We start from the raw sequence: 23,901 nt of genomic DNA on the forward strand, positions 1-23,901 counted from the left end.
AGGTCAGTCTCTTCAAGACACAAAATAATGAGGTTAATATAATTGCTAACGTTAGATAGTAATGAAATAGACGACACCTGCTAGCAAAGATAAGTTGCAAAGGTAAATCAGACCTATTTTAATGCCAAAGTCAGTCCTTTTTTACCTCTACACAGTTTTGGTGTTTGTCCTGTATCTCCTGTTTCCAGGAGTCCGTAAGGTGCAGAGCAGGTCTGGTGCAGCTCCCTTGAGCTGTGGACACCACCTCTCTACGCCTCCCAGGGCCCTGTGGCCGCAGCAGAGCCCAGGCGGCCTCCCTGTCCCAGCTGCTTCACGGGGCTTCTACAGCTCCTCGTGTGTCTGGGCTTAGTTGCTAAAATCATCTCATTGATGAAGTGGCAGCGTTTTAGCCTGAGAGCATTTCTACTATGGTTCTTATCCAGTAGCTGCCTTTTTTTTTTCATTGGACAGTAAAAAATAATTTGTGGGAAGTACAGTGTTCTGTGTTTACTGCTTCCAGATGATCACTTGTCACCCCACTCAGGTCTGAATTAGAGCTACGCTAATGACACAGCATTCCATTCAAGCTTCTTTAATACTGCGGAAAGGCTCTGCAGTTCATACAAACCATACTTCTGTGAATGACAGCTGGTGCTTCTTCATATAAGTTATCCCTGACATACATGTCTTACGCTCTATGAGAAAAGAGAAAGACCAACAGATGAGTTTTGCTACATTTTAATAGTAGGTACTTTAAGGGATTATTTTTTAGGTCTCGTCAGCAACATCACACAGGAGGTACTGAGTACTCCACAGGGTACAGAGCGTTGCCAAGCACCTTAGCACATATACAGGACTTGGAGAAAATGTGGTTCTTGCCCCCTTGAGGAGCTGACAACTAAGTTTAAGGGTTGAGTGAACAACAAGGTAATTTATTAAGGCAAATTCTTCATCCCCTTGAGCTATTGTGGACTGAATCATTTTTGGAATTAATCTAATTAATACAAGAGACAAGACTTAAATTTGGTTGAGAATTCTTTCAGGCTCCAAGTTTTTAACATCTTAAACAGAACCGACAGATAACCGGAAGTAAAGACCAGCTTTCTTGAAGTGCGAGGGCTAGAACACTTCACTGTGGCTGTTTTAAAAAGCACACACTGAACTGTAGGACTCGGGTTATTACACTAGTTTAAAAACAGGCCAAGTACTGGCGCTGCGTTCCCCTCGTGCTAGAATTGGTCATTCAACATAGTGAATGTTAAACGTGTGGGTCTGTATCTAACCCACAGAGAGCCCGCCCCCAATGTTCATGTCCTGTGTGTCAGACAGCCGCCTTGGGTGTCCTCTGAAGGTTTTATTTATGGCCCATTAAGTCAAAAGTACTGTAAATAGTCAAATTATAATAAGCTAATGACCTGCATATTTCCATATGGATGAAAGTCAATATATCTACATAGGAAATAAATGGCAATCCTGTCTACCTATATAAAAACAACTAGAGTAGCTCCAGACTTTGCATACTCACCACTCTAAGAAGAGGTATGCAGGCTGTAAGGGTTCACAATCAGTTGTCAGAAAAACAGCAGTTAGCCTGCAGCATCTCGTTAGCATCTGACTCAGTTTAGCTTACATGATTTAGAAGACGTTACAAAGCCATCTAGAAGTCTGTAATTATTCTGACATGGTTCCATCATTAACCCTAGAATCACTATCAGAAAGAATAATAATGTGACGTAGAAGAAAAGCTAATCAACGGACTACAAATGCGCTCTTTCAGAAAAACAATCTGGTCATCTGGAAAAATCACAGCTACAACCTGGGAACCCTCCCATCTGGGATACTGATCTGGCCAAGGCACACGATTTCTAACCAGGAAAACTATGAGATCAGGGTGAGTTTAGGCCACCTCGGAGGAGCAGCCTATCGTTTTCCAGACTGACCTCCCTGGGCAGAATAAGCGGTCCAATTCCTCCTCTCAGAACAGTTTCATACTCTCCTACTCCCATCAGCCCAAAGTTTGACATCAACTCAAAAAACCGAAAAAGCATACTGGAGCAAAGTGAATGGATGTGTAAACTCTAGCACATTCTTATTGCTGTATTAATTTTTGAAGACGAGCAGATCCTACCCACAGCAGTGTTGTTCCAGGAAGCAGGGCAGGAACAGTGGTAAGTTAGAAAAGAGACTATGAATTGCACAAATACTATAAAGGTAAAAACATGTTTCAAAACTACAATAAGCCCGTATCCAAAGGAGTTGTCTAGGTCAGTGGAGTGCTGGGCTGTGAATCCCACGGGCTCGCTCTGGCCTGCCAGCGCCCGTGCGGCCCTCCTCCGGCCCGGTGGAGGGGGATGTGCTACGCGGAGCTGGGCTGGTTGCTACTGTGTGGGAGAATTCACAGACGTTCCGGGTGACTCATGTCAGGATCATTCCTTGTGCAAAGTCTGATGTAGATGAAGATAAAGTGGTTTCTTGGTCAGTAACTGCAATTTCTTTCTTTTAAAGTCAGTGGGTTTCTTGTATCTGCAACCACAGTAGAAAAGTCACGGTTTAACATACTGGGATAACTGGCCTGCTCTACAGTCCCACACTAAGAGAACGAGTCAGCATTACACCGGTATGAGGCCGGCGTGCGCGTCACTTACAGTTCTATTACAATTGGCCCGGCTTTAATTTCATCCATCTCCATGAAAGCAAAGCACTTGGTGCTGGTGAACCTTTTTTTCGGCTTGTAGTGTTTGAATTCAAAGAAGATAGCTGCACCTACGGAGTGAACACAAACATCAGCCCAGATGGCGTGTTTTCATTGTGCCCCTCATCTTCTCCCGTCAGTGGAAGCATCCGAGCAAGCACTCAGCACAATTTTACACGGTAACCCTTGTCAGTCTCTCTGATGAGACCACGGGAGCTGTCACCTAACACTCTCCTTCACCTGAACGCAGTGACACAACAAACACAGAGGATGCTTGCGAAGCACAAACGTTACCCACAGACGCTCGGCAAGCAGCAGAGCCCAGTAAGGGCTCGTCAGAACATCCAAGCTTAGAGCACTGCTCCTCCCTGAAACAAAAGCTCAAAAAGTCAACTTTTTTGGGGGTTTTGGAGTTCAAACATAAATCATGTGCTGGTTCACTTTTTAATTAGTACCTGTTTCCTAAGACCTTTTATAGTATTCAAAGCACGGTTTTGTTTTTCCCAGAATTATAAATGTTCTGGGAGACAAGGGGCTAACGAAGGGCCAGCCGGTTCCTATTCCATCCCTCCCCCAATGAGCAAGTGGCAATGGGAAATTTAGATGTTTTCATCACCCCAAAGCCCAACTGAGATGTTCTCCCCACAGAGAGAAGCTTAGAACAGAACAAGCTGCCTCATCACTGTGACCAAGAACAATTTCTTTTTTAAAAGATTTTATTTGAGAGAAGGAGCTCACATGTGCGTGTGAGCAGGGGGAAAGGCAAAGGGAGAGAGAGAATCTCAAGTAGATTACACGCTGAGCACGGGGCCACGCGGGGCTCAATCTCACGACCCTGAGATCAGGACCTTGGCTGAAATCAAGAGTCAGACGCTTAATCGACTGAGCCACCCAGGTGCCCCAAAGCCATTCATTTCTAAAGGCTGCACAGAAACTAGCTGGAAGGAAGGCAGGTCTCACTCTTCACTGGCTACTTATTAGTTCTGCCTGAACCCGAGTGGGGCTGGATCTTGCTTACGTTTTAAGGACAACACACACCCAGTACTTTTTAAACCAAGGACAAAACTCACAAGTGACAAGAGGTTTAACAACGTTCAGAACTGTGTGCGCTGTCGCACTGGATCCAAATGGTGCACCTCCTGTCACAGGAGGAAAGAGAGAGCAACTGCTCAAGACTGTGGGACGTGGCTGAGGGACAGACAGGCACACCTGGCCATCTACTCCCTGCTCCCACACGAGGGTTACAATTCTTAGTGACTGACAACTTTCAGTGCCCAAGGTATGACCCTCCGTATCTGCCAAAGGGCAGCTTCTCTTCTCTCTGCCACAGAAATAACAGAAGCGGCTGGTTATTAAAAACCATTACAGATTCCTCAGACAGCCGATCCCATCTCTTCGTCTCCGCAGCTATGATGCCCATCTCCTTGTCATCACGCCCATGTCTCAGGTCTGAATAAATGTGGAATAAAGTCACATTTGAAAACAATACTAAAGGTCAAACATAATGCCATCATGTTAAGGAACAAAAAAGTTTCACTATTTATCTGCATCATCAATAGATCATTTATTTCCTGAGTCCCGGGTGCGCGCAGCTTTTCCTTCGTGGTATTTATAAGAAACAACGGAACGTACAAGGAGACGAGTGTACGGAGATGAACAGAAATGCTTGTACACATCAACACAGCATCTTCATCAGCATGTATCCGTGGAAACTACGGTAATACTGCACACCGTAAAGTCAAAGCTCGAGAAAACGAACAGATTCTAAATCTGGTTCTACTTTCGGCATCTCATGAACCCTCCAGAACACGTGCACTGCGACAGAGAAGTCAGCCCACAAAACGTTCTCCCACCACCACACCTCCCCCGCCACAGCCCCTGCCCATCGCAGAAACCTCTCCCAAAGCAATGGACTTAAAACAAAAAACAACAAAAACCCAGTTTTGTTCACATTCTTATGCAGACAGCCTAATACTTCATACTGAAATTCCTTCAACATTATTTCTTAAGCCTATCCTCTCCATATTCTAATGGCGATTCTCCAGCTTTGGTGTGTATGAGAACCAGGTACAAGCCCCCCAGAGACTGCTGAGCCGAGCCAGTGGGTTTCTGAGTCAGGAGGTCTGCAGGGAGGTGGGGGCCCCGAGCACTGGCATCTAACGTGGTTCCAGGTGCTGCTGCTGCTCACACTCGTGGCCCCCACACCCACGACAGCCCCACGAGACAAGTCTTCCAGGGACGGAGCCGAGGCGGCAGCAGCACCAGATCTGAGAAGTAAAATGTCGCCTATTTTAGAGAATGTGGCAATGGCTCCAAAGGCACTTCTAGATCTCATACAAGCTTCCTGCAAAGCGTGGAAATGTCAAAAACTGCAAGACATCTCAGGTGACGGAGGGATCCTGAAGTCTTGTCCTAGAACGCAGACACTCCCGCAGCGCATGCGGCACTGGAAAGCGTTTAGTCTCAGGAACCCGCTCACTTGGAAATGTAACTTCACCTTTTTAAAAACTTCACCTTTGTTTTGTCCTTTCCCAACCCCCTGCCAACTACGTACAACTTATGGTATCTTTCTGCCCAATAAAATCAGCTGGAAAAGCAACAACTCATTCTTTCACCGATCAGAGACTAAACCGTCAGAGCCTCTGTCTCCCTCCACTCTTCGGTAAGAGGAAAACTTAGACATTCTGTTTTGTTGTCCAAGATGATGAAATTTTATAATCAAAGAACATTTTGTTATACAACTGCTATTTATTATCCAACTAGATCATACAATTCCTAATTCCCACGTTTAAAAAAACCGATACTTCAGTCACTAAACACTATGTGACACGTACTTCTGCCCACCGCGCTAGCTTGCGGGCCCACAAGCCCAAGTTGAGAACTCCGGCCGTCAGCAGCCAATGTTTACCACCACAAACCAACCTTTGGTTAATTTTTCAACATGCTTCTGGAGCTCAATGTCCACATTAAAATGAACATATGTATCTTCTTTTCTTGAAGCCACAGGAGTATCTTGCACAGGAGTTAAATCTATGCCATTCAGATCTAGAGAGGGAAAAAAAGAGCTTCAAACATACGGACTCAGAAACTGCAAACAAACCACAGAGGGTTATGTCTCCTAAAGAGGCCTGGCAAAAGCTGCGAGGAGAGTCTCAGATACAGACACCCCCTCTGGTGTGAGTAAGGACGTAGGGAGCTGCTGGTTTCTGGAGGTGTATGGAGGGAGCGGAGGACGGAGTCTGGGAGAGGCCTCAGGGCCAGGGGAGGAAGCCTTGCCAGGTACAGGTGCTAAAGAAAGCTTGAGGACAACAAAGTTTGATCCCTATTGTTAAGAAGGGAAAAGAACTTTTATCTTCCTTACACCGCTGTGCTGCTGTATGCAACAAAACTTTGGAACACGAATGATATCCACCGTGGGGCCCCTACCCCTATCTTCCAACTTCGATCAAGCGCACGGCGTGGAAAGGCCTTTCATCAAACAGGACAGAATTCTCCAGCTGTATTTCAGGGAGAGTCAGAACAGTGGCCATGAAAGCTGCCAATGAAACCTTTCTCTAAACGAGTCATTCTTTAGACATGTTCCCTAAATTGTGACTGTCCCTGCTATAAAGGAACCGGATTTACAACAACCACAGGGTACACTAGGTATGGTGTACGGTTTTAATTTCCTGGAGCCAGGAATCTTGCAATTAAATCAAGTTCAACACGGACTCAGTTAATGACTAGCGTTTATGAATTACTCAACAGACTCCTACCTGGGAGAACTTACAACAATTTAGTACGTTTGATGATTTTAGTTCAGTGTTTGCAACGGTAACAGAGCACCTAGAACATCACCCTGCAGTATGTTTTTACAGTGCATTGTACCACGTGAGATACGTAATTTTACAAATGGTCTATCACATAGTGTAGGGTATCAAGACTTTCCAGGAGACCATGGACTTGGGAAACGATAACATCAGAGGTTCAAGTATTTCAGCATTAGTGCTGTGGGTCACGGGGTCTCCATGTTAAAATTCTTCTCTGTGTCTGAATTCATTTTTCTGTTATTTGGTACTAATGAACCCAGGGGTCTGAATTTACTTCTGTGATTGGTAACTTTAGTTTCAGCCTATTTCTTTGGTTCGCCTCAAGGTGCAGATTAGCTGTAGATGAAAATTGATGGTGCAGGATTTCTGCGTAATAGTATGGCAACCTTATCCTCAGTTGCCCAGTATTTATTTTTAAAAGACCACTGAGTGCTTTACAAATAAAGTGCCATATGAAGGCTTGACGCCGACAAAAGGATCCGTCAGCGCAGATTCCGTCCTAAACCAAAGACTCAGAAAGTTACTTTCAAGGAATAAATGGTATGTCACACTGGACAGGAGAAAACAAACAAATCCTGAAGACAACCGTGCTTAGTAAGAAATGCAACGCTTCTTTCACGCCCCCAGCATTAGGCTCAGGGTATGGCTGTTCAGGGATGTGTCCTACTTCCCTGTCTCCATGGATGGTTCACTGGAGGCCCGATGCACGCGCTTGCAGCCCTGCAAGGCTCCCCTGGGCCTAAGACACCATGGCAGGAAGGAGAGGGCCCGAAGGGGAGGTATGGGGGAACAGGAGAGCGTTGGGTTTGGCAAAGAAAACCACATACCCTGAGAAGGTGGAAGGAAGCATCTGCCGTTGAAGACAGTGTGTATATCTAGTCCGCACCCTGGATCGGATTGTAAGGATATGGAAATTTACCAAAAAACCCTCAAAAGCAAATATGCATGTCAGTTATAAATAATGAAGTATTTTTAGAAACACTCTCAGAAATACTCAGTGAAGGAACAAGGATGGCTGCCCAGGGATTTTCCCTCACTGTAGGGTGAATGCAAATGAACGGTCACAGGTGCCAGGACCCAGCCCCACACCTGCCCCTGTCCCAAGTGCAAATCAACATTACACGGTTTGCCGGAAGGGAAAAGGCAGACAGAGTTATTTACCCTTTACGCTAACTGTGATATAGGGATCTATGCACTGTCCCGCATCCTTCAGACCGATTTTCTCAATTCGGATGGTGAGTGATGTCATTCCTGGCTCAGACGGCAGCCTGGGTAGTAAAGTGCCTGACAAGAGAAGAGCAAAAAGTGAGCAAATCCTGGAACAACACAGAGAAGACACAGCCTTGCCCTTAACCGACTTAGCAAGTCGCCAACATTGTTGTAGTTTCCAAAACTCCCATTCAATGTGATCCTTTTGGACAAATATTTAATGAGATACAAAATACATCTGTACTTCCTAATTCATATTCAACACTAAAGCGTAAGTTGGTCAAATCTGTTGAAGATTGAACTCACTCTGGGAAGCCCAATTACAAATTACCGCATACTTAATTATACTCATGTCATACACACATTTCACACTTACTCGTACTACATAAGATATATTTCCTATCTTTGTATGAAGTGGTAGAAAAAGACAAAGAGCTTTTTAAACTTTTCTTATATTTTCCCAAAGTTTGAGAAGCTTAATAACAGAATCAATCAATAAATCCTTTTTATTTTTAAGATTTTCTTTGAGAGAGAGAGAGAGAGAGCACAAGCAGGGGGAGCAGCAGGCAGAGGGCGGAGAGCCCGATGTGGGGCTCGATCACAGGACCCTGGGATCATGACCTGAGCCGAAGGCAGACGCTTAACCAACTGAGCCACCCAGTGCCCCAATCTTTTAATTATTAATGGAAGAAACAACTACAAAATATGTATTTAATTAAATAATTTTATAACCTAATTTCCTACCCCTTTCTGCATCCTATTCTGTCTGATCTTTTCTCTCGGAAATTAATCCTGCTGAGAATGGCATATACATTTGTATTTGAAACCTCTCTTGCATATCAACCAAATTTTTTAAAACTGAAAAATCACCCAGAAGAGCATTCCCTACCAAAAAACTGACATCAAGAAATCATATTATCTACTGAGAACAGATGTGAACCAAAGCTGACTTTAATCTAATATGCACACTGTATCTCAAACTAAAGTATCTAACACTTTTTTTTTTTTTTTTTAGATTTTATTTATTTGACAGAGAGATCACAAGTAGGCAGAGAGGCAGGCAGAGAGAGGAAGGGAAGCAGGCTCCCTGCCGAGCAGAGAGCCTCATGTGGGGCTTGATCCCAGAACCCTGGGATCACGACCCGAGTCCAGGGCAGAGGCTTAATCCACTGAGCCACCCAGGTGCCCCTAAAGTATCTAACATTTTTAAAGGACTTTGACATTTTTCATGTTTCTGTCCAACAATGTGTGACTCTACTTTTAATGATGAATTATTTGAAATACGTGAATCAACTTACTACCTTCAAAATAGAACATCTTGAATAGCTACAAACAGGTTTGAGGGGATTTTAGGGGGTGATGGAAATGTTCTCAAATTAGATCTGTCAAACTGGTTGGATGTACAACAAACACTACAGATCAAAAGTCACTGAACTGTACACTTACAATGAGTGAATTTTATGATGGAAAAATTACTATAGAAATTCAAGAGTCTTGGGGCGCCTGGGTGGCTTAGTTGGTTAAGCATCTGCTTCTGGCTCAGGTCATGATCTCAGGGTCCTGACATCCAGCCCCACATGGCATCAGGGCTCCCTGCTCAGTGGGGAGCCCATTTCTCCCTCTCCTCCCCATTTGTGGTCTCTTTCATTATCTCTGTCGCACGCTCTCTCTCAAACAAATAAATAAAATCTTTAAAGAAAAAAAATTCAAAGGTCTTAACTGGTGATATTTATTAAAGAAAACTTTTGGCTTATGAAAAGTTAGAAATTAGAAAATCAAAACGGAACACTCAAAGCAGTATTCAATACCATTTCGAAAGGATAATTATAACATTACTTTTTCACATGAAATTAGTCTTTGACATTTTGCCATATTTCAACACATTTTCAATATTCAATGGTTTTCTTAAAAATAAAAGGTCTCTTACTGCATCCACTGTGTCTTAGAAAATTTCAATTGTGAAATCTGACAAATATTTAGAAAGGCAAATAAAACAAGTGCACGGCCTAATGAAAACTGGAAAACCAGCATCTGTGTAACCATCACTTAGGTCAAAAGATAAGCATTACCCCAGGAGCTCCCCTCTCTCACCGTGCACAGTTCTTCCTAATCCCGCTCCACTATCCTGGCTTCCAAAGTGATTGCTAAAAAGCACTGTATTAATAATATTTTGCCTGCTTTTGAACTTGAGATTGATCTGACTTGTTGCCAGTAGCTGTTAACTTGTCCATCCGCAGGACTGTGGTACTGGTGCACAGCACACGGGTTTCTCAACAAGGCACAGGTGATGCGTCCATTCTTCCGCCGACAGGCATTGGGAGTTGTGTGAACCATGCTGCTCTAACATTCTCGCACACATGTTCTCGTGCATGTGTGCACACATTTGCAAAAGAGAGGGATCACCAAGTCCCATGGGGCGCCACCCTCCTGCTTACCACGTGAAGACAATCTGTGTCCAAAGTGTCCATGCGGATACCCCCCTCCAGCACTGCTCTCCCTGTGCCCCGCCCCCCAGGCCCCGCACGATGATTGGAGGGGTCAGACGCTTTTTAGCCAGTTTAGGTGCAGAGAAACGTCGGTCCAGTTTTCATGTGTATTTCTCCAATGACTGACTGAGGTTGAGCTTCTTTTCATTTTAGAATGAGCATTTGGATTTCCTCTTTTCTGAAGTATCTGTTCAATTATTTTGCACATCTTTTCTCAGAATGTTCATCTTTTTCTTCTTTGTAGAAATTCTCTAATATTTTGATACAAGCTTTCATTGGATATGTGTTTGTAATTAGATTCTCAGGTGGCTTACCTTTAAAAAGAAACTTTATATTGAAGGACAACATATTAAAAAGTATATAAATTATGTTCAAATTCTAAGTACAGCCTAATGAATTTTCTCAAAATGAACACGTCTGTGTAACACCAGTGGATCCAGGAAAGACACTGCCAGTGTACTGGGAGCCCTCCTGTGTCTCCAGCAGACCCAAGTCATTTTCTCCCCGAAGAGATAACCTTTCAGGATTTCTACCACCACAGATTAGTTTTACATGTTAAGCCCTTCTGTGTTAATGGTGTCTTCTGATTATGATAAATTCTCAATGTTAATATTCCGTATTTCTTAATCTCTAAATTCCTTTACAGTCACCACTTTCTGTGTACTATTCAAGTATCTTTCCCTACTCCAAGATCACATAGGTGTTTTCTTATCTTGCAGACTTATCATTTTTCCATTTGCATTTAATTCTATAATTAATTTTTGTCTTTGGTGTATAGTATGAGCCCAATCTCATTCTATCCAACATGGAAACCCAACTGTCCCAGCACTACTTATTTATTTTTTTTCAAAAGATCTTTTTATTTATTTGAGAGAGAGCACAAGTGGGAGGGGCACAGGGAGAGGAGAGAGAGAACCCCGTTGGGCAGGGAGCATGACACAGGGCTCAAATCAATCTCACGGCCCTGAGATGGGGGCCTGAGCCAAAACCAAGATTCAGATGCTTAATGGACTGTGCCATTAATTACCATGTATATAAAAGGCCATCATTTCTCCCATTGATCTGCAGTGCACCCTGATCACAAATCAAGCATTGCCTGTTCTGGGCTTTCCAATCTGCCTCACAGGACCATTTCCTACCCTCGCACCACTACCACAGTGTCTTAATCACTACAGTTTTCTAAGAAGTCTTGACATTTGGTAAAACAAATTCTCCCCTCTTAACATTATTTTCCAAGAGTCAACTACTTTTGGCTGTTTGCATTTCCATGTAAATTATAAAAACAGCTGTCAAGTTCTTTAAAAAAAAAATCTATTGGAATTGCAGTGAAGTTCAGATCAACTTTAGAAATAGTCACATCTTTACAAATTGCTTCTTCCAATCCATGAACTGAAATATACCTTTCCATTTATTAAACACTTCTTAATTTCTCTTGATAGTTTTATAATTTTCTTCACAAAGGTCTTAATACTTCTTTTGTTGGGATTTATTGCTAGGTACTTGATATTCTATGATACCATAATAAATGTTATATTTATCTTCTAAGCAACTGCTTGTTTATAGATAAAAAAATTTGTACTTAATTGATTCTTTCAAGGAACCATGTATGCTAAACTCTCTTATTAATCCTAATTACTCACCTGTTGATTCTTTTATATGGACTATATATATATTCATAACACCTGCAGATAAAGGGAGGAGATTTTCTTCTCCTAATGTTTATCTTTTATTTTTCTTGTCCTAGTGTACTGGCTAGCGCTTCCAGACAATGTTAATAAAAAGAGGTAATAGTAGGCACTCTCATTCTTGCCTTGCTCTTGATCTGAAAAGGAAAGCTTCAATTTTTACCAATAAGTATGATTTTGGCTCTAAGTGTCCCTAGAGAACACCTGGAGACGTGTTCTGTTCTCAGTCTGCTAGACTTTTTTTAAAAGATTATTTATTTATTACTTTAGGAGTAGGGGAGGGGCAGAGGGAGAGGATCTCCAGCAAACTCCCCACTGAGCATGGAGCTTGATGTGGGGCTCCATCTCACAACCCTGAGATCAGGACCTGAGCTGAAATCAAGAGTCAGATGCTTACCTGACTGAGCCACCCAGGTACCCCCGTCTGCTAGAATTTTTTTTTAAATTCAAGAATAGATTTAGAATTTAATTTTTTTAAATTTATATGAGAGCGAGCAAGCATGAGCAGTGGGGAGGGACAGAGGGATAGGGACACAGGGAACCCCATGTGGGGCTTGATCCCAAGACCCTGAGATCATACCCTGAGCCAAACGCAGAGGCTTAACCCACTGAGCCACCCAGGTGCCCCTAGAGTTTAATTTAAAACATTTTCTGCATCTATTGAGAGGACTGAGATTTTTCTCAATCTCTTAAGGTGACTCACCTCAATGTACTTTGTTTATTTAACAATATATTCTAAAAATCACTCATTAGTTCATGAAGATTTTCCTAATTGTGCTCTGTAGTTTTCTATGTATCATAGTTTTTAGGCTGTTTCTAGTATTTTACTATTACAAATAATACCACAATAAATAACCTGATATACGCCAGTCTTTTTTTTTGTTTGTTTGTTTTCATTTTATTGGAGGTGTATCCTTAGAATAAATTCCTAGAAGTGAGATGGATTGCTGGGCCTAAGAATAAAATGCCTAATTTTGTTGTTAGACATTGAATTCCCTTCCAAAGGGAATGTACCTGTTTGTACTCCCACCAGCACTGAACGAGCATGTTCCCCGCCGCCTCAGCAACAGCAGTTTCAGTCTGTATGTCTCTCATTATACACATCTTTTCATATGTTTAAGGGCTATGTGTACGTATTTGCCCATGTGAGTTAACTGTCCATGTCTTTTGCCCAATTTTCTAATGTGCCTGTGGCCTTTGTTGTCAGAGCTTAAAGATTTCTTATGTATTAAGGATGTTGGCTCCTTATTTGTCTTGTTCACTCTGATTATGGCTTTTTTTTTGACAGTCAAAGGGGACTGCTGGAGCATCTGGGTGGCTCACTTGCTTAAACATCTGACTTGATTTTGGCTCAGGTCACTATCTCAGCATTGTGAGATTAAGCCCCTTGTCGGACTCTGCACTGAGCAAGGAGCCTACTTAAGAGCCTCCCCCAACCCGGCAACCCCAGCATGCAAGCATGCGCTCTCAAAAAAAAAAAAAAAAAAAAAGGCGGGGGGCGGGGGGACTGCATATCTAACTTTCAAAGCCAATGGTAATTCTCCTTTTGTGAAAGATGTCTTTCCCAAGTGAATATGAAAACTGTTTCCACATTAAAGAGATAAATCACATTCTTTATTTCTAGTTTCAAAAATAAATGTGTACACATATTTAAGTCTCTATAGAGATAAATCACACTCATATAATAATTTTGAAATGGTTAAACCTATATTTGAGATTGATCATGTCATTCAATATGAAAATTTTTTAAAAATCTTGGAAAATTGTGTCTTGGGCTATTTTTAAATTCATACTGCTGTGCTTATGATTTTACTAGCTTTACTATTCAATGCTGTCAGTCAATTTTCTGGACATAAATAACAGGTTGGAAATTTATATCCTTTATTTAAATGAAATCTAACAAGCCTACCTTTATTTTTTACTTTATTTTTTATTTTTCAAGATTTTACTTATTTGAGAGAGAGATAGAGAGGATGAGTGGGATGACAGGGAGATGGGAAGAAGACTCCCCAGTGAGGGGGGCTCCATCTCAGGACCCTGAGACCAAGACCTGAGCTGAAGTCAGACACTTAACTGACTGAGTCACCCAGGCATCCCCGCCAAGCCTACCTCTAGACAAATTAAATGTCATTTTGACTTAAGCCAATTATTTAACAAATTTGTTTGCCTTATGAGTTTTTAAATTTTTGAAAAGAAGAAAGTACTTATCAAGAAAGCTAAGATTTTTTTAATCTTTTTTCTTCAAGAAAGGTTGGACAAAGTCATTTTTAATTTTAAATGGGAAAAAACCACTGAGTCATACATATCATATACAATACCACATTCTTCATTAATGGTAGTGTTTACATAACTGTATGCATTTGTCAAAACGTATAAACTACACACTAAAAATCACTCATTTTATACGTAAATATACATGTAAACGATATTTCAGTAAATCTGACTTTCAAAAAGTCACAACAAACTCACATCTGAATAAATTATATAAGAACAAAAGTGAACCCTGTCTGGAGGGCTCAGTTGCTTAAGTATCTGCCTTCGGCTCTAGCCATGATCCCAAGGTCCTGGGATCAAGCCCAGTGTTGGGCTCCCTGCTCAGCGGGGGAGCCTGCTTCTCCCTCTCCCTCTGCTTGTGCTCTATCTCTCACTATCTCTCTCGCTCTCAAATAAATAAAACCTTAAAAAAAAAAAAAGAACAAAGGTGACAAAAAGTCACAATTCTTAGAATCTTTTTGCCACCAAAATGCAGACACTACCTAGGCATCACTGAAATTTTGAATCCCTCAGGGTTGTAAGAACAAGAAATGTTGTCCTGCTTTACAATTAAATGTCAAATGTCACCTTCCTATTTCGATGATGATTTCAGTAAGTATAACTTCACAAATTACTTTTTTAAAAAAAGATTTTATTTATTTGAGAGACAGCGAGAAACAGTGAGACAGCATGAGCTGGGGGGGGATGGGTAGAGAGAGAGGGAGAGGCTGACTCCCCGCTGTGCAGGGAGCCAGAGGAGAAGCTCGATCCCAGGACCCTGGGATCATGACCTGAGCTGAAGACAGACACTTAACCGACTGGGCCACCCAGGCGCTCTACAAATTACTTAATAACACTCATATCACAAACTAAATACAGTTACTTAAACTATATGTGCTCTTTCTTAATTTTGGAAAAAAGAAATTCAGCGAACACAAGGGTCCGGTAACCTTTCTGTATCTCTGAAATGAGATATCACAATGCTGTATCAGAATACGAAAATCTATTTCATTTGGGCTTAATCCTATATAGCAAATAGATTTAGTTTATGGTACAAGTTTCCCTTCAACTCATCAACCTGAACACCACAAAGATCTTAATCTGTATCACAGTTTATATCATCTACTTTAAGGATCTTATCTGCTATCAAAGTACAGAAGTGAGCAAACCACCAAGTTAGACTGAAATTTATAGCACTGGAAGCCATGTCAATTATAATATGTGGTTCGGAAAGGGAATGACAATTATTCAGTTAGTAAAACAGCAAAGTAATTTCTCTCACCAACTCAACCAACTTGAAATTTCCTACCCATATGACAAAAGTAAGAAAAATACATCGCTCTTCATAAAGCAAAGCAGATTGGAAATAATGCCCTTGCCCCAAAGAAACACAGCCTGTAATTTCCCCAGTAGCCCCAGAGCGTAGGTCCTGCTACCCCCACTGAAGGGAAGGGACGGTCAGAACAACAGGTGTCGCGGAATGTTCAGCATGTGACCCCGATGGCGCTCGCAGCTTTAGCCACAGAACTGTGTTCCATCTTCACGGGAACCTGACAAGTTAGGCACTGCTATTATCCCATGTTATAAAAGAAACTGAGCTTCAGACTGGTTTAGGAAATCAGAACAAAGCCCTTCAGCGAGTCACTGTCAGAGCCTAGACGCCAGTCCAAGCACCTGTTGGCTCAAGTCTATGCTGTTCCTGCTCCATAATGCCTCCTCCCCGGGGAGTGTTAAAAATATCGGAATATTACTATACTTTTATTACCAAGAAAGTTATCTGGATGACACACAAATTGTGCTTAAGCTCTACTGTAAAGCTTCTAGGGTCTATTTCAAAATGCGTAATAATCTCATAGCATATTGCTCTCACACCTAAAGTGAATCAGTTTGCCAGAAATGAAAATGATGCACGTGTAAGAGTGACCCGGTGACTGGGAGAGGCAGGCGACTTATCCAGGGTGCCTGCAGAAAGGGAAGATCCTCATGGAGATCTTCTGCAAATAAAAATGACTTGCCAGGGACGCCTGGGTGGCTCAGTTGGTTAAGCAGCTGCCTTCGGCTCAGGTCATGATCCCAGCGTCCTGGGATCGAGTCCCACATCGGGCTCCTTGCTCGTCAGGGAGCCTGCTTCTCCCTCTGCCTCTGCCTGCCATTCTGTCTGCCTGTGCTCACTCTCTCTCCCTCTCTCTCTCTCTCTGACAAATAAATAAATAAAATCTTTAAAAAAAAAAAAATGACTTGCCATACGTTATTTCTTTTCCTAAAACAAGATGGGAAAAAAGAGCATTTGCTCAGTACCCACTCCCCTTGGATGCAGTCTTAATGACTACATTTGATTAATTAAAGAAGTGCTTAGAGGAGTCTACAGAAAAGGGTTACTATAGCAGGCCTGAGACTGTTATTCTCAGGTGGCAAGGCCACCACCCTAGGCTAGAGTCTGGGAACTTGGATTTCTGGCATGTCCCCACCATCCCCCAGTAAGGACGGTCACTATCGGTAAACTGTGCAAACAATATGGTTTATGCTGAGTATGCACTTTCCTTCCGGGAGTCTGGAACTCTGGCCAGTGCTAAGCAGAGGGTGCCTATGTGATCAGCCCCTAAGAATGGTGCTGGGATGGAGTTTCATTCTTTTTTTTCTTTCTGCAGATGTGATTAACTGCTGTATTCAGCATCCTCCAGAGAAACAGAAGACAGACAGACAGATATGTAGTTTCAGTCTGAGGCCTCAGAACCAGGAGAGCCCATGGTGTATGTTCCAGACAGAAGGCCAGGAGGCCTGAGACCCAGAAAAAGCTGATGTTTCAGTTCGAGTCCCACAGCAGAAGACGACCAGTAACCCAGCTCAAAGAGGGGAGGGGAGGCCTCTTTGTCCCGTCTAGGCCTTCTGCTGCCTGGACGAAGCCTGTTACGTTAGGGACGGCAATCCGCTTCATTCAGTCTTCAATTCAAATGTGAGGTCTCTGGAGACACTTTCATAGACACACCCAGAGTGACAACTGGCCAGATGTCTGGGCACCCTGGGGCCTTGTCAGGCTGACATACAAAATTAAACATCACCATGTCACCCCTTGTCTACTCAGCACGCAGAAACATCTCCTTGAGCCACACTTAAGCTCTATATAAAGGCAATAAGAAGGCCATACTTAACATGATACTACTGTCCTGTACACAACCCAAACCTCACTAGCGCCTTCCCCAGAGGAGGAGGTGATGTTTTGTGAGCAATGTTTGTGCTTCTCCTTGACATCCTGTAACCCAAGTACTAGAAGCCATCACTGGTCGTGCAGGGACTGGATGCGTGCACTCTGCCATCGACCCTAATCACAGGAGTTGTGATACAACGGACATCCAAACGGGTCCCCTCTAGTCACTGTGGAGTAGCTGTCTGCCTTCCCCAGGTGCACTCGGAATCAGCCACCTCGGCCAGCACGGTAACTCCCTTCTTCACCTGTCGATTCAGAGGCAGGAGGAGTCCAAAGTGGCCATTTGAACCTCCAGTTCGGTGTCATCACAGCTATGGGCACGGAGCCTCTAACAGCTTCCCTCAGACCCATTTTACACGTAGTACAACCTGCGTGACTCCACTGGGAGAGACTCTCAGAAGCCTGCACCTTGCGGGGCAATGGGGAGATGGGCATTAAGGAGGGCACTTGTAATGAGCACTGGGTTTTGTATGCAAATGATGAATCACAAAATCCTATCCCTGAAACTAACAATATACTCTTTGTTAACAAACTCGAATTTATATAAAATCTAAAAAAAAAAAAAAAAAAAAAAAAAAAAAAAAAAAAAGAAGCCCGCACCTGGTTTCCTCCAGACTCCGTTCACTTGCACACCTTTTCCCTTTGTTGACTTTGTTCTTGTCTTTGCCCAGTACAATAAATCATAGCTGTGAAATCATCGCTGTGAATACAACTATACACTGAGTCCGTGAGTCTTCCTAGCAGATCACTGAATTTGGGTGGCCTTGTGTACCCAACACAGACAGTAAGATGCCTTCAGACTATACATATAAAATAGCTCCAGCCAATAACATGGCAATGAAAATTTGCTTAAGATTGGCAAGTACCAAAATAAGTTCTAAACCCCCTAAGCTTGGATTAAGTTATGCCTTGTTATGCCTGTTTTGCAATCAGTGATACTCACCGGGAACTCTAGCAGGAAAGGAATCAGGAGACCCTGCTCCGGCACCACCCTCTTCTTCATCTTCTTCGAATTCCAAATTCTCCTCTTCACCAGGTGCTAAAATTCTTCTGCATGCAAAACAGAAGACAAAAGAGTAAGCTACAAAACTAACTACCCTAGAGAGGCATTATAGCTCTATTATAGATAAAGATTACATCCCAGGTAAGATGTAGACACAAAAAATGTTGACACAAAAATGTTGACCTACTGATATTAAAGATACCAATACGGATTTAAAAAATGCAGAAATATCTGAAAAATAGTTATAAAATAAGACAAAAAAATAATTTTACCTTAAGGGGACAGGCTGAACGTCAAATGGGAATTCCTTATTATACGTAAGAATATTCTTTAGGACTAGAATAAAAACAGAAAGACAGACACATAAACTCTTCCATGAATCAAAATAAAAAATTTTATTAGAAATGACTGATTTTTAGTCAAATTTACTATGCATATTAATACTTAAAAAAATTCCCACTCTCATCATCATTCAGAACCATGATGCATTTGTCCACAGAAGGTCTTAGCAAAATGAAAATATCCATAGTATATTCCAGGCACAACTACTTTGTCAGATCTCCAAGGAAAGTAAGTTCCAGAGTCTCAGAGCCCTCACAGAAAACAAACTAAGTTGTAGGTACAAGATCCTAGGTGAGACATAGGGCAGCAGAAAAAGAGATCTCCTTCCTGGAGTACCTCAATTACAAGACTGGTTCAAAGATAACCAATTTCGGTCAGGACATTTTGGTCTATGTCCTGATTTCCCCTCAACTCCATTAAACTGGCAAAACTGAACATAACTGGTTACAACTTCAACATGCCATTTACGACAGTTTATTACAGACATACATATATCTACACACATACGTAGACAAATACACAAAGAGGGATTTACCCTCAGGAGAAGTCTTCAGATAACATGGAACCCATCACCTTCTGCATCATGGTATGGTCCATGATTACATGCTGGTATGTAAACTTAAAGAGAGATGTTCTATAACTCTGCCTGGTGCTTAGAGAGCTACTATGAATATGGATACCTTACAGACTTACTAAAAGTATTAATTTATTTTATTTTTAAAAATTATTTATTTGACAAAGAGACAGTGAGAGGGGGACACAAGCAGGCGGAGAGGGGAGAAAGGAGGGAGAGGGAGAAGCAGGCTTCCCGCTAGCAGGGAGCCTGACACAGGGCTCGACCCCAGGATCCTGGGATCATGACCTGAGCCGAAGGCAGACGCTTAACGACTGAGCCACCCAGGTGCCCCTAAAAGCACGTAATTTAGAGCTTCACATGTGGGGTTTCGGGTCTTCAGCAACTCCCTGCAGTTATATGAAGGTGGAATAATGGCATTAACTGAGCAATCCGGAGAGTTCCTAAGATTTTGTACTCAACTCACTTAGCCTCATTTTGGAGCACTGTAGTTTAGAGATAAAATAGCTGTGGCATACATGTTACCATCCCAAAGTAGGAAATCCCAGAGCATGTGCAATTTCGTGGTTTATCCCAACAGGAGCTGGAGGGGCACTCTTACTGAGTCCTTCAATGAGAGAGAGGTCTGGGACTTGGGTCTAGCTTCTTGTTCATTCTTACTCCTTCTCTCCCTCCAGCTCTTATCCTCATCTTTCCCTTCTCGTTCTTCCGCTCAACAGATGTGCCCCGAGCTCCCGCACAGTTCCACTCACTGTTTTAGGTGCTAAAGATATGGCAGCGATCAAGGCAGACGGCTGTTGCTCTCATCTGTGGATCTTAAGACCGCAGTCAGGAAAAGCAGACAGTAAATAAAGCAACAGATCAACAAGGTACTGTTAGACTATGGCTGGCATCATGAAGGACAGGATCGGTGAGCGCCTAAGTGGAGCTGAGGGACTTCGGCTAAGGTGGACAGGGCAGGCCTTTCAAAATAACTGTTGGAACACTAGTGAGCCATAATCTGGAATGAGAGGAACTGTCCCTAAGTAGCACTGGGGAAGGGCTTTCCAAGTATTAAAAAACAGGCTAGAGGGAGCGCGCCCGAGTGGCTTAGTGGGTCCAGTGTCTGCCTTCAGCTCGGGTCACGACTCCAGGGTCCTGGGGTTGAGCCCCTCATCAGGCTCTCTGCTCAGCAGGAAGCCCGCTTCTTCCTCTCCATCTGCTGCTTTGCCTACTTGTGCTCTTTCTCAAATAAATAAAATTTAAAAAAACCAAAAAACAGGCAGGCCCTGGCTGGCTCAGTCAGTGGAGCATGCGACTCTTGATCTCAGGGCTGTGAGTCTGAGTCCCATGTTAAGTGGAGGGATTACTTAAAAATAACATCTTTGGGGGCACCTGGGTGGCTCAGTGGGTTAAGCCTCTGCCTTCAGCTCAGGTCATGATCCCAGGGTCCTGGGATCGAGTCCCGCATCGGGTTCTCTGCTCAGCAGGGAACCTGCTTCCCTTGCTCCCTCTGCCTGCCTTTCTGCCTACTTGTGCTCTCTGTCTGTCAAATAAATAAATAAAATTAAAAAAAAAAAAAATCTTTGTAACAACAACAAAGACTGAGGCAGGTACTAGTTTGGCTTGTTCAACGAATAAAACAGACTATATAACTCAAGTTTAATAAGCAAGAGAGAAGTCCCATAATCATGTCAGTTGTCATTATGTCATTTATATAACTACTCTGAATCTGTTTCCCCAGTTCTAAAACAGGAACACCACTTCCCCACTGTGGAAAGAAGTAAAATTAATATATATGAAATTGCATGGGAAATTTAAAGTCCCACATAAGTATAAGCTCACATTATTATACGGTAATTTATTCTCTCCACAGTTTTCCCTATTCAGCTAACTAGAATCCTACTATTTCAGGTCCAAGAAGTATTATTTTTAAAATTACAAAACATCCTTTTTTAAACCTGTGCATGATTGCTCAGTGTAAATAAACTATTAATTCAACTCAAATATCAATTAATCGCTTACACAGTATTGTGCTAGATCCTAAGAGTAGGGGAGTGGTGACAAAGAAGGCCTTGTAGCATTCACATCAGAAATGAAAGCACTGAAATGCTATTTTAATAATAAAAGGGGGAAAAAATCAAACTTTACAAGTATAAAAAAATCAATAAAAAAGTCAAACACTCTATCAGTTATTAAGAATACCTTTTGTTTCTACTGTAATACGAGAATAGGACAGTATTTCTTTTCTTAGGTACCAATGCTATCATAGGAAAGGCTTGACCTGGAACAACAGCTTGTCATTAGTTTCTATTTACAATAATAGAGCATATCAGGTATTTAATTCATATCCTTTTGGAAGAAAATAACAGGTCCTTTCTCATTTTCTTTAATTATAGGTTTCTATTCTCACCAACTATGGAATAACAGAGATTCTAACGTGCTTTTACAATAGGATTCTACTTAAAACTTACATATAGGATTTTTCCTCCACTGATCTAGTGCTGATATTTTAGGAAGATGTGGAGAAGAGAAGCAGTTTATAATTTCCCGGAAGGTATTATCATGAGCACGGAGTCCATCACGGTTTGGGGACCAAGGGGCTCACCCCGTGGCTGACATCTGATGGTGCACCTCTGTGAGGAAAAACCCAGTACTCCCTGCCCACTCTCACAGAGCATGGCCTCCCACCCTCCTGAAGGCCATACTCTAAAAATGACACACAGTCAACAACGTGTGTTCTGCTTTTGTGGCTGATTTGTTTCATTTTTCTGGTGGACAAAATGAGTAAGTGCTTCCTAGCTGAAAGGTTACTTTTTTAATCATGGGAGAAGATTCCCTGAAGACATTCAACACTGTTCAACTTAAAAATTTGCCAAGATCATACGATATGCAGCCTGGGCTCTGTGGGGAAAATTACAAAGGTTACTGACAGTCTCATTTAGGAGCAAAATGAATTTAAGTGAGCATCACACAGGGCACACTATGATAATGGACATAAAATGTGCTCCTAAAAAGGCCAGGACATAGAATTTAATTAGGGCTGGGAGAGCAGAGAAAGCTTTCAGAGAAAGGTGGGATTTCTCTGGGGCCTTTAAGGATCAGTCAGTGGAAGGAACTTCACAGAGTGGTGGTGGGGGAGGTATGTTTCAGTAAGAAGTAGTATATTACCAAGGATCAACATCAGAAAATGAAAGAAATAGTACTTTCAAATTCTTAGAGGTAGCACTAGTTTCAGAAAGGATTATCAAGAGACTTTTTTTAACCTTAAAGGAAAAGTACATTAACAGAATAAACCAAATCCCACATATTAATTTTCCTTTCCTTATAGTCTTAAAAGAGGCAGAAACTAGCTTGACTTAACCTGAAATATACTCAAATACTGATTTGTAGAAAATGTTCAATTCTGATGAAATAACTCATAAGAAGTGCCTAGCTTTGATAAATGCAAAATTACAGAGCATATCCTGAGATGTAAGATACACATTTACATTCCTTTAAAAGGCAAGAGCAAATTAAAATCACCTGAAAAGATAACTAAGTATGAAGAAGGGACAGGTCCAAATGAAAGGCACTATATAAATTCAAAATATGACAAAATAAATCCCAGTATTATCTTTCCTTTCCATTCCCATCCCTAATCTTAAAAAAACAAAAACAAGCAAACAAACAAAAAAGCAAGAAATAGAAGACGAATGCAGATTTTAGTCCAAAATGCCACTCATATGTGAGTCAGTAATCTCCCAAGAGCCTGAGCTGGAAATCCACGGTATTTAGGATTGATGTCAATACTGCACCCACAGGTAGTACAACAGAGGACAGAGGCAGGAACATGGGCTTTGGGGTGGCTTAGAACTCTGGTTAAAACCCAGTTCATGCATTTACAAGCAGTAAGACCATGAAGTTAGCAAATGGCAGCTGGTGGACTTATTTGTGTGTTTGGTTCCATTAATGGGAATGGTAACCAGTAATACCGTGAAAGATCCTATAAGGCAATAGGAGAAATCTGTAACACTCTAAAGTTTTATTTGGAAACACCAAACAACAATAACAACAAAATAGAAAACAATGACTAAATAGAAAGCCAAAATTCTAGTTATTCTTATCATTCAAAAAAATTTGAACATTATCATCTTTAAAACCATTATACAACAGATATCCTCACTGCGGCTGATCTTTTTAAAAAGCCATCAATGTGCTTTTCTTAAAATAATCTTATATATAATGAGTCACAAAAGACCATATGTGATAGGATTCCATTTATACAAAATGTCCAGAACAGGCAAAATCACAAGACGGAAAGTGGATACACGGTTTCCTAGGGCTGGGAATTGAGGAGGGGGGGGAAGCAGGTGTGTGCTAAAAACAGGGCCAGGGTTTCTTCGGGGGTGATGAAAATGTGGTGGAACACGGTGATATTCAGTACTTGTGCCTCTGCCCACTTTTTTCTTCGTAAGAACGATAAGAAAACATTCCTGTGAGAGAACATTCATGTGAACCAATAAGAAAATCTTATTCGGCACATCCTAACCACCAAAACATTTGAAGCAACTGTTTACTTCAAAAAAGCTTTCAAGAAGGGACAGGAAAATGGGGACAACAAGGAAATCTTTTGTAGAGCACCGCAAACAGCTGGACGGTAGTTTTCCAGGTCATACAGTATAAATGGGCATCAGTACCTGTAA

At 41.9% G+C, this 23,901-nt stretch overlaps 1 protein-coding gene across 1 annotated transcript in view; it reads right to left on the bottom strand.

Moving 5' to 3' along the window:
• Positions 1 to 701: 701 nt before the first annotated feature.
• LOC111151040 (axin interactor, dorsalization associated) overlaps positions 702 to 23,901 on the bottom strand; it is a 38,884-nt gene continuing 15,684 nt past the window's right edge. The window contains exons 5-10 of the mRNA XM_022508758.1: positions 18,594 to 18,657; positions 18,262 to 18,368; positions 7,642 to 7,764; positions 5,594 to 5,716; positions 2,625 to 2,742; positions 702 to 2,502 (exon numbers count right to left, since the gene is read on the bottom strand). Of these exons, the coding sequence (XP_022364466.1) occupies positions 2,406 to 2,502; positions 2,625 to 2,742; positions 5,594 to 5,716; positions 7,642 to 7,764; positions 18,262 to 18,368; positions 18,594 to 18,657 (632 nt within the window). The 3' untranslated portion in view covers positions 702 to 2,405. The remainder of the gene's footprint in view (positions 2,503 to 2,624; positions 2,743 to 5,593; positions 5,717 to 7,641; positions 7,765 to 18,261; positions 18,369 to 18,593; positions 18,658 to 23,901) is intronic.

The sequence above is a fragment of the Enhydra lutris genome, unplaced genomic scaffold (genome assembly GCF_002288905.1).
Source record: "Enhydra lutris kenyoni isolate GAN:26980312 unplaced genomic scaffold, ASM228890v2 scaffoldscaffold25, whole genome shotgun sequence".
Classification (NCBI taxonomy): domain Eukaryota; kingdom Metazoa; phylum Chordata; class Mammalia; order Carnivora; family Mustelidae; genus Enhydra; species Enhydra lutris.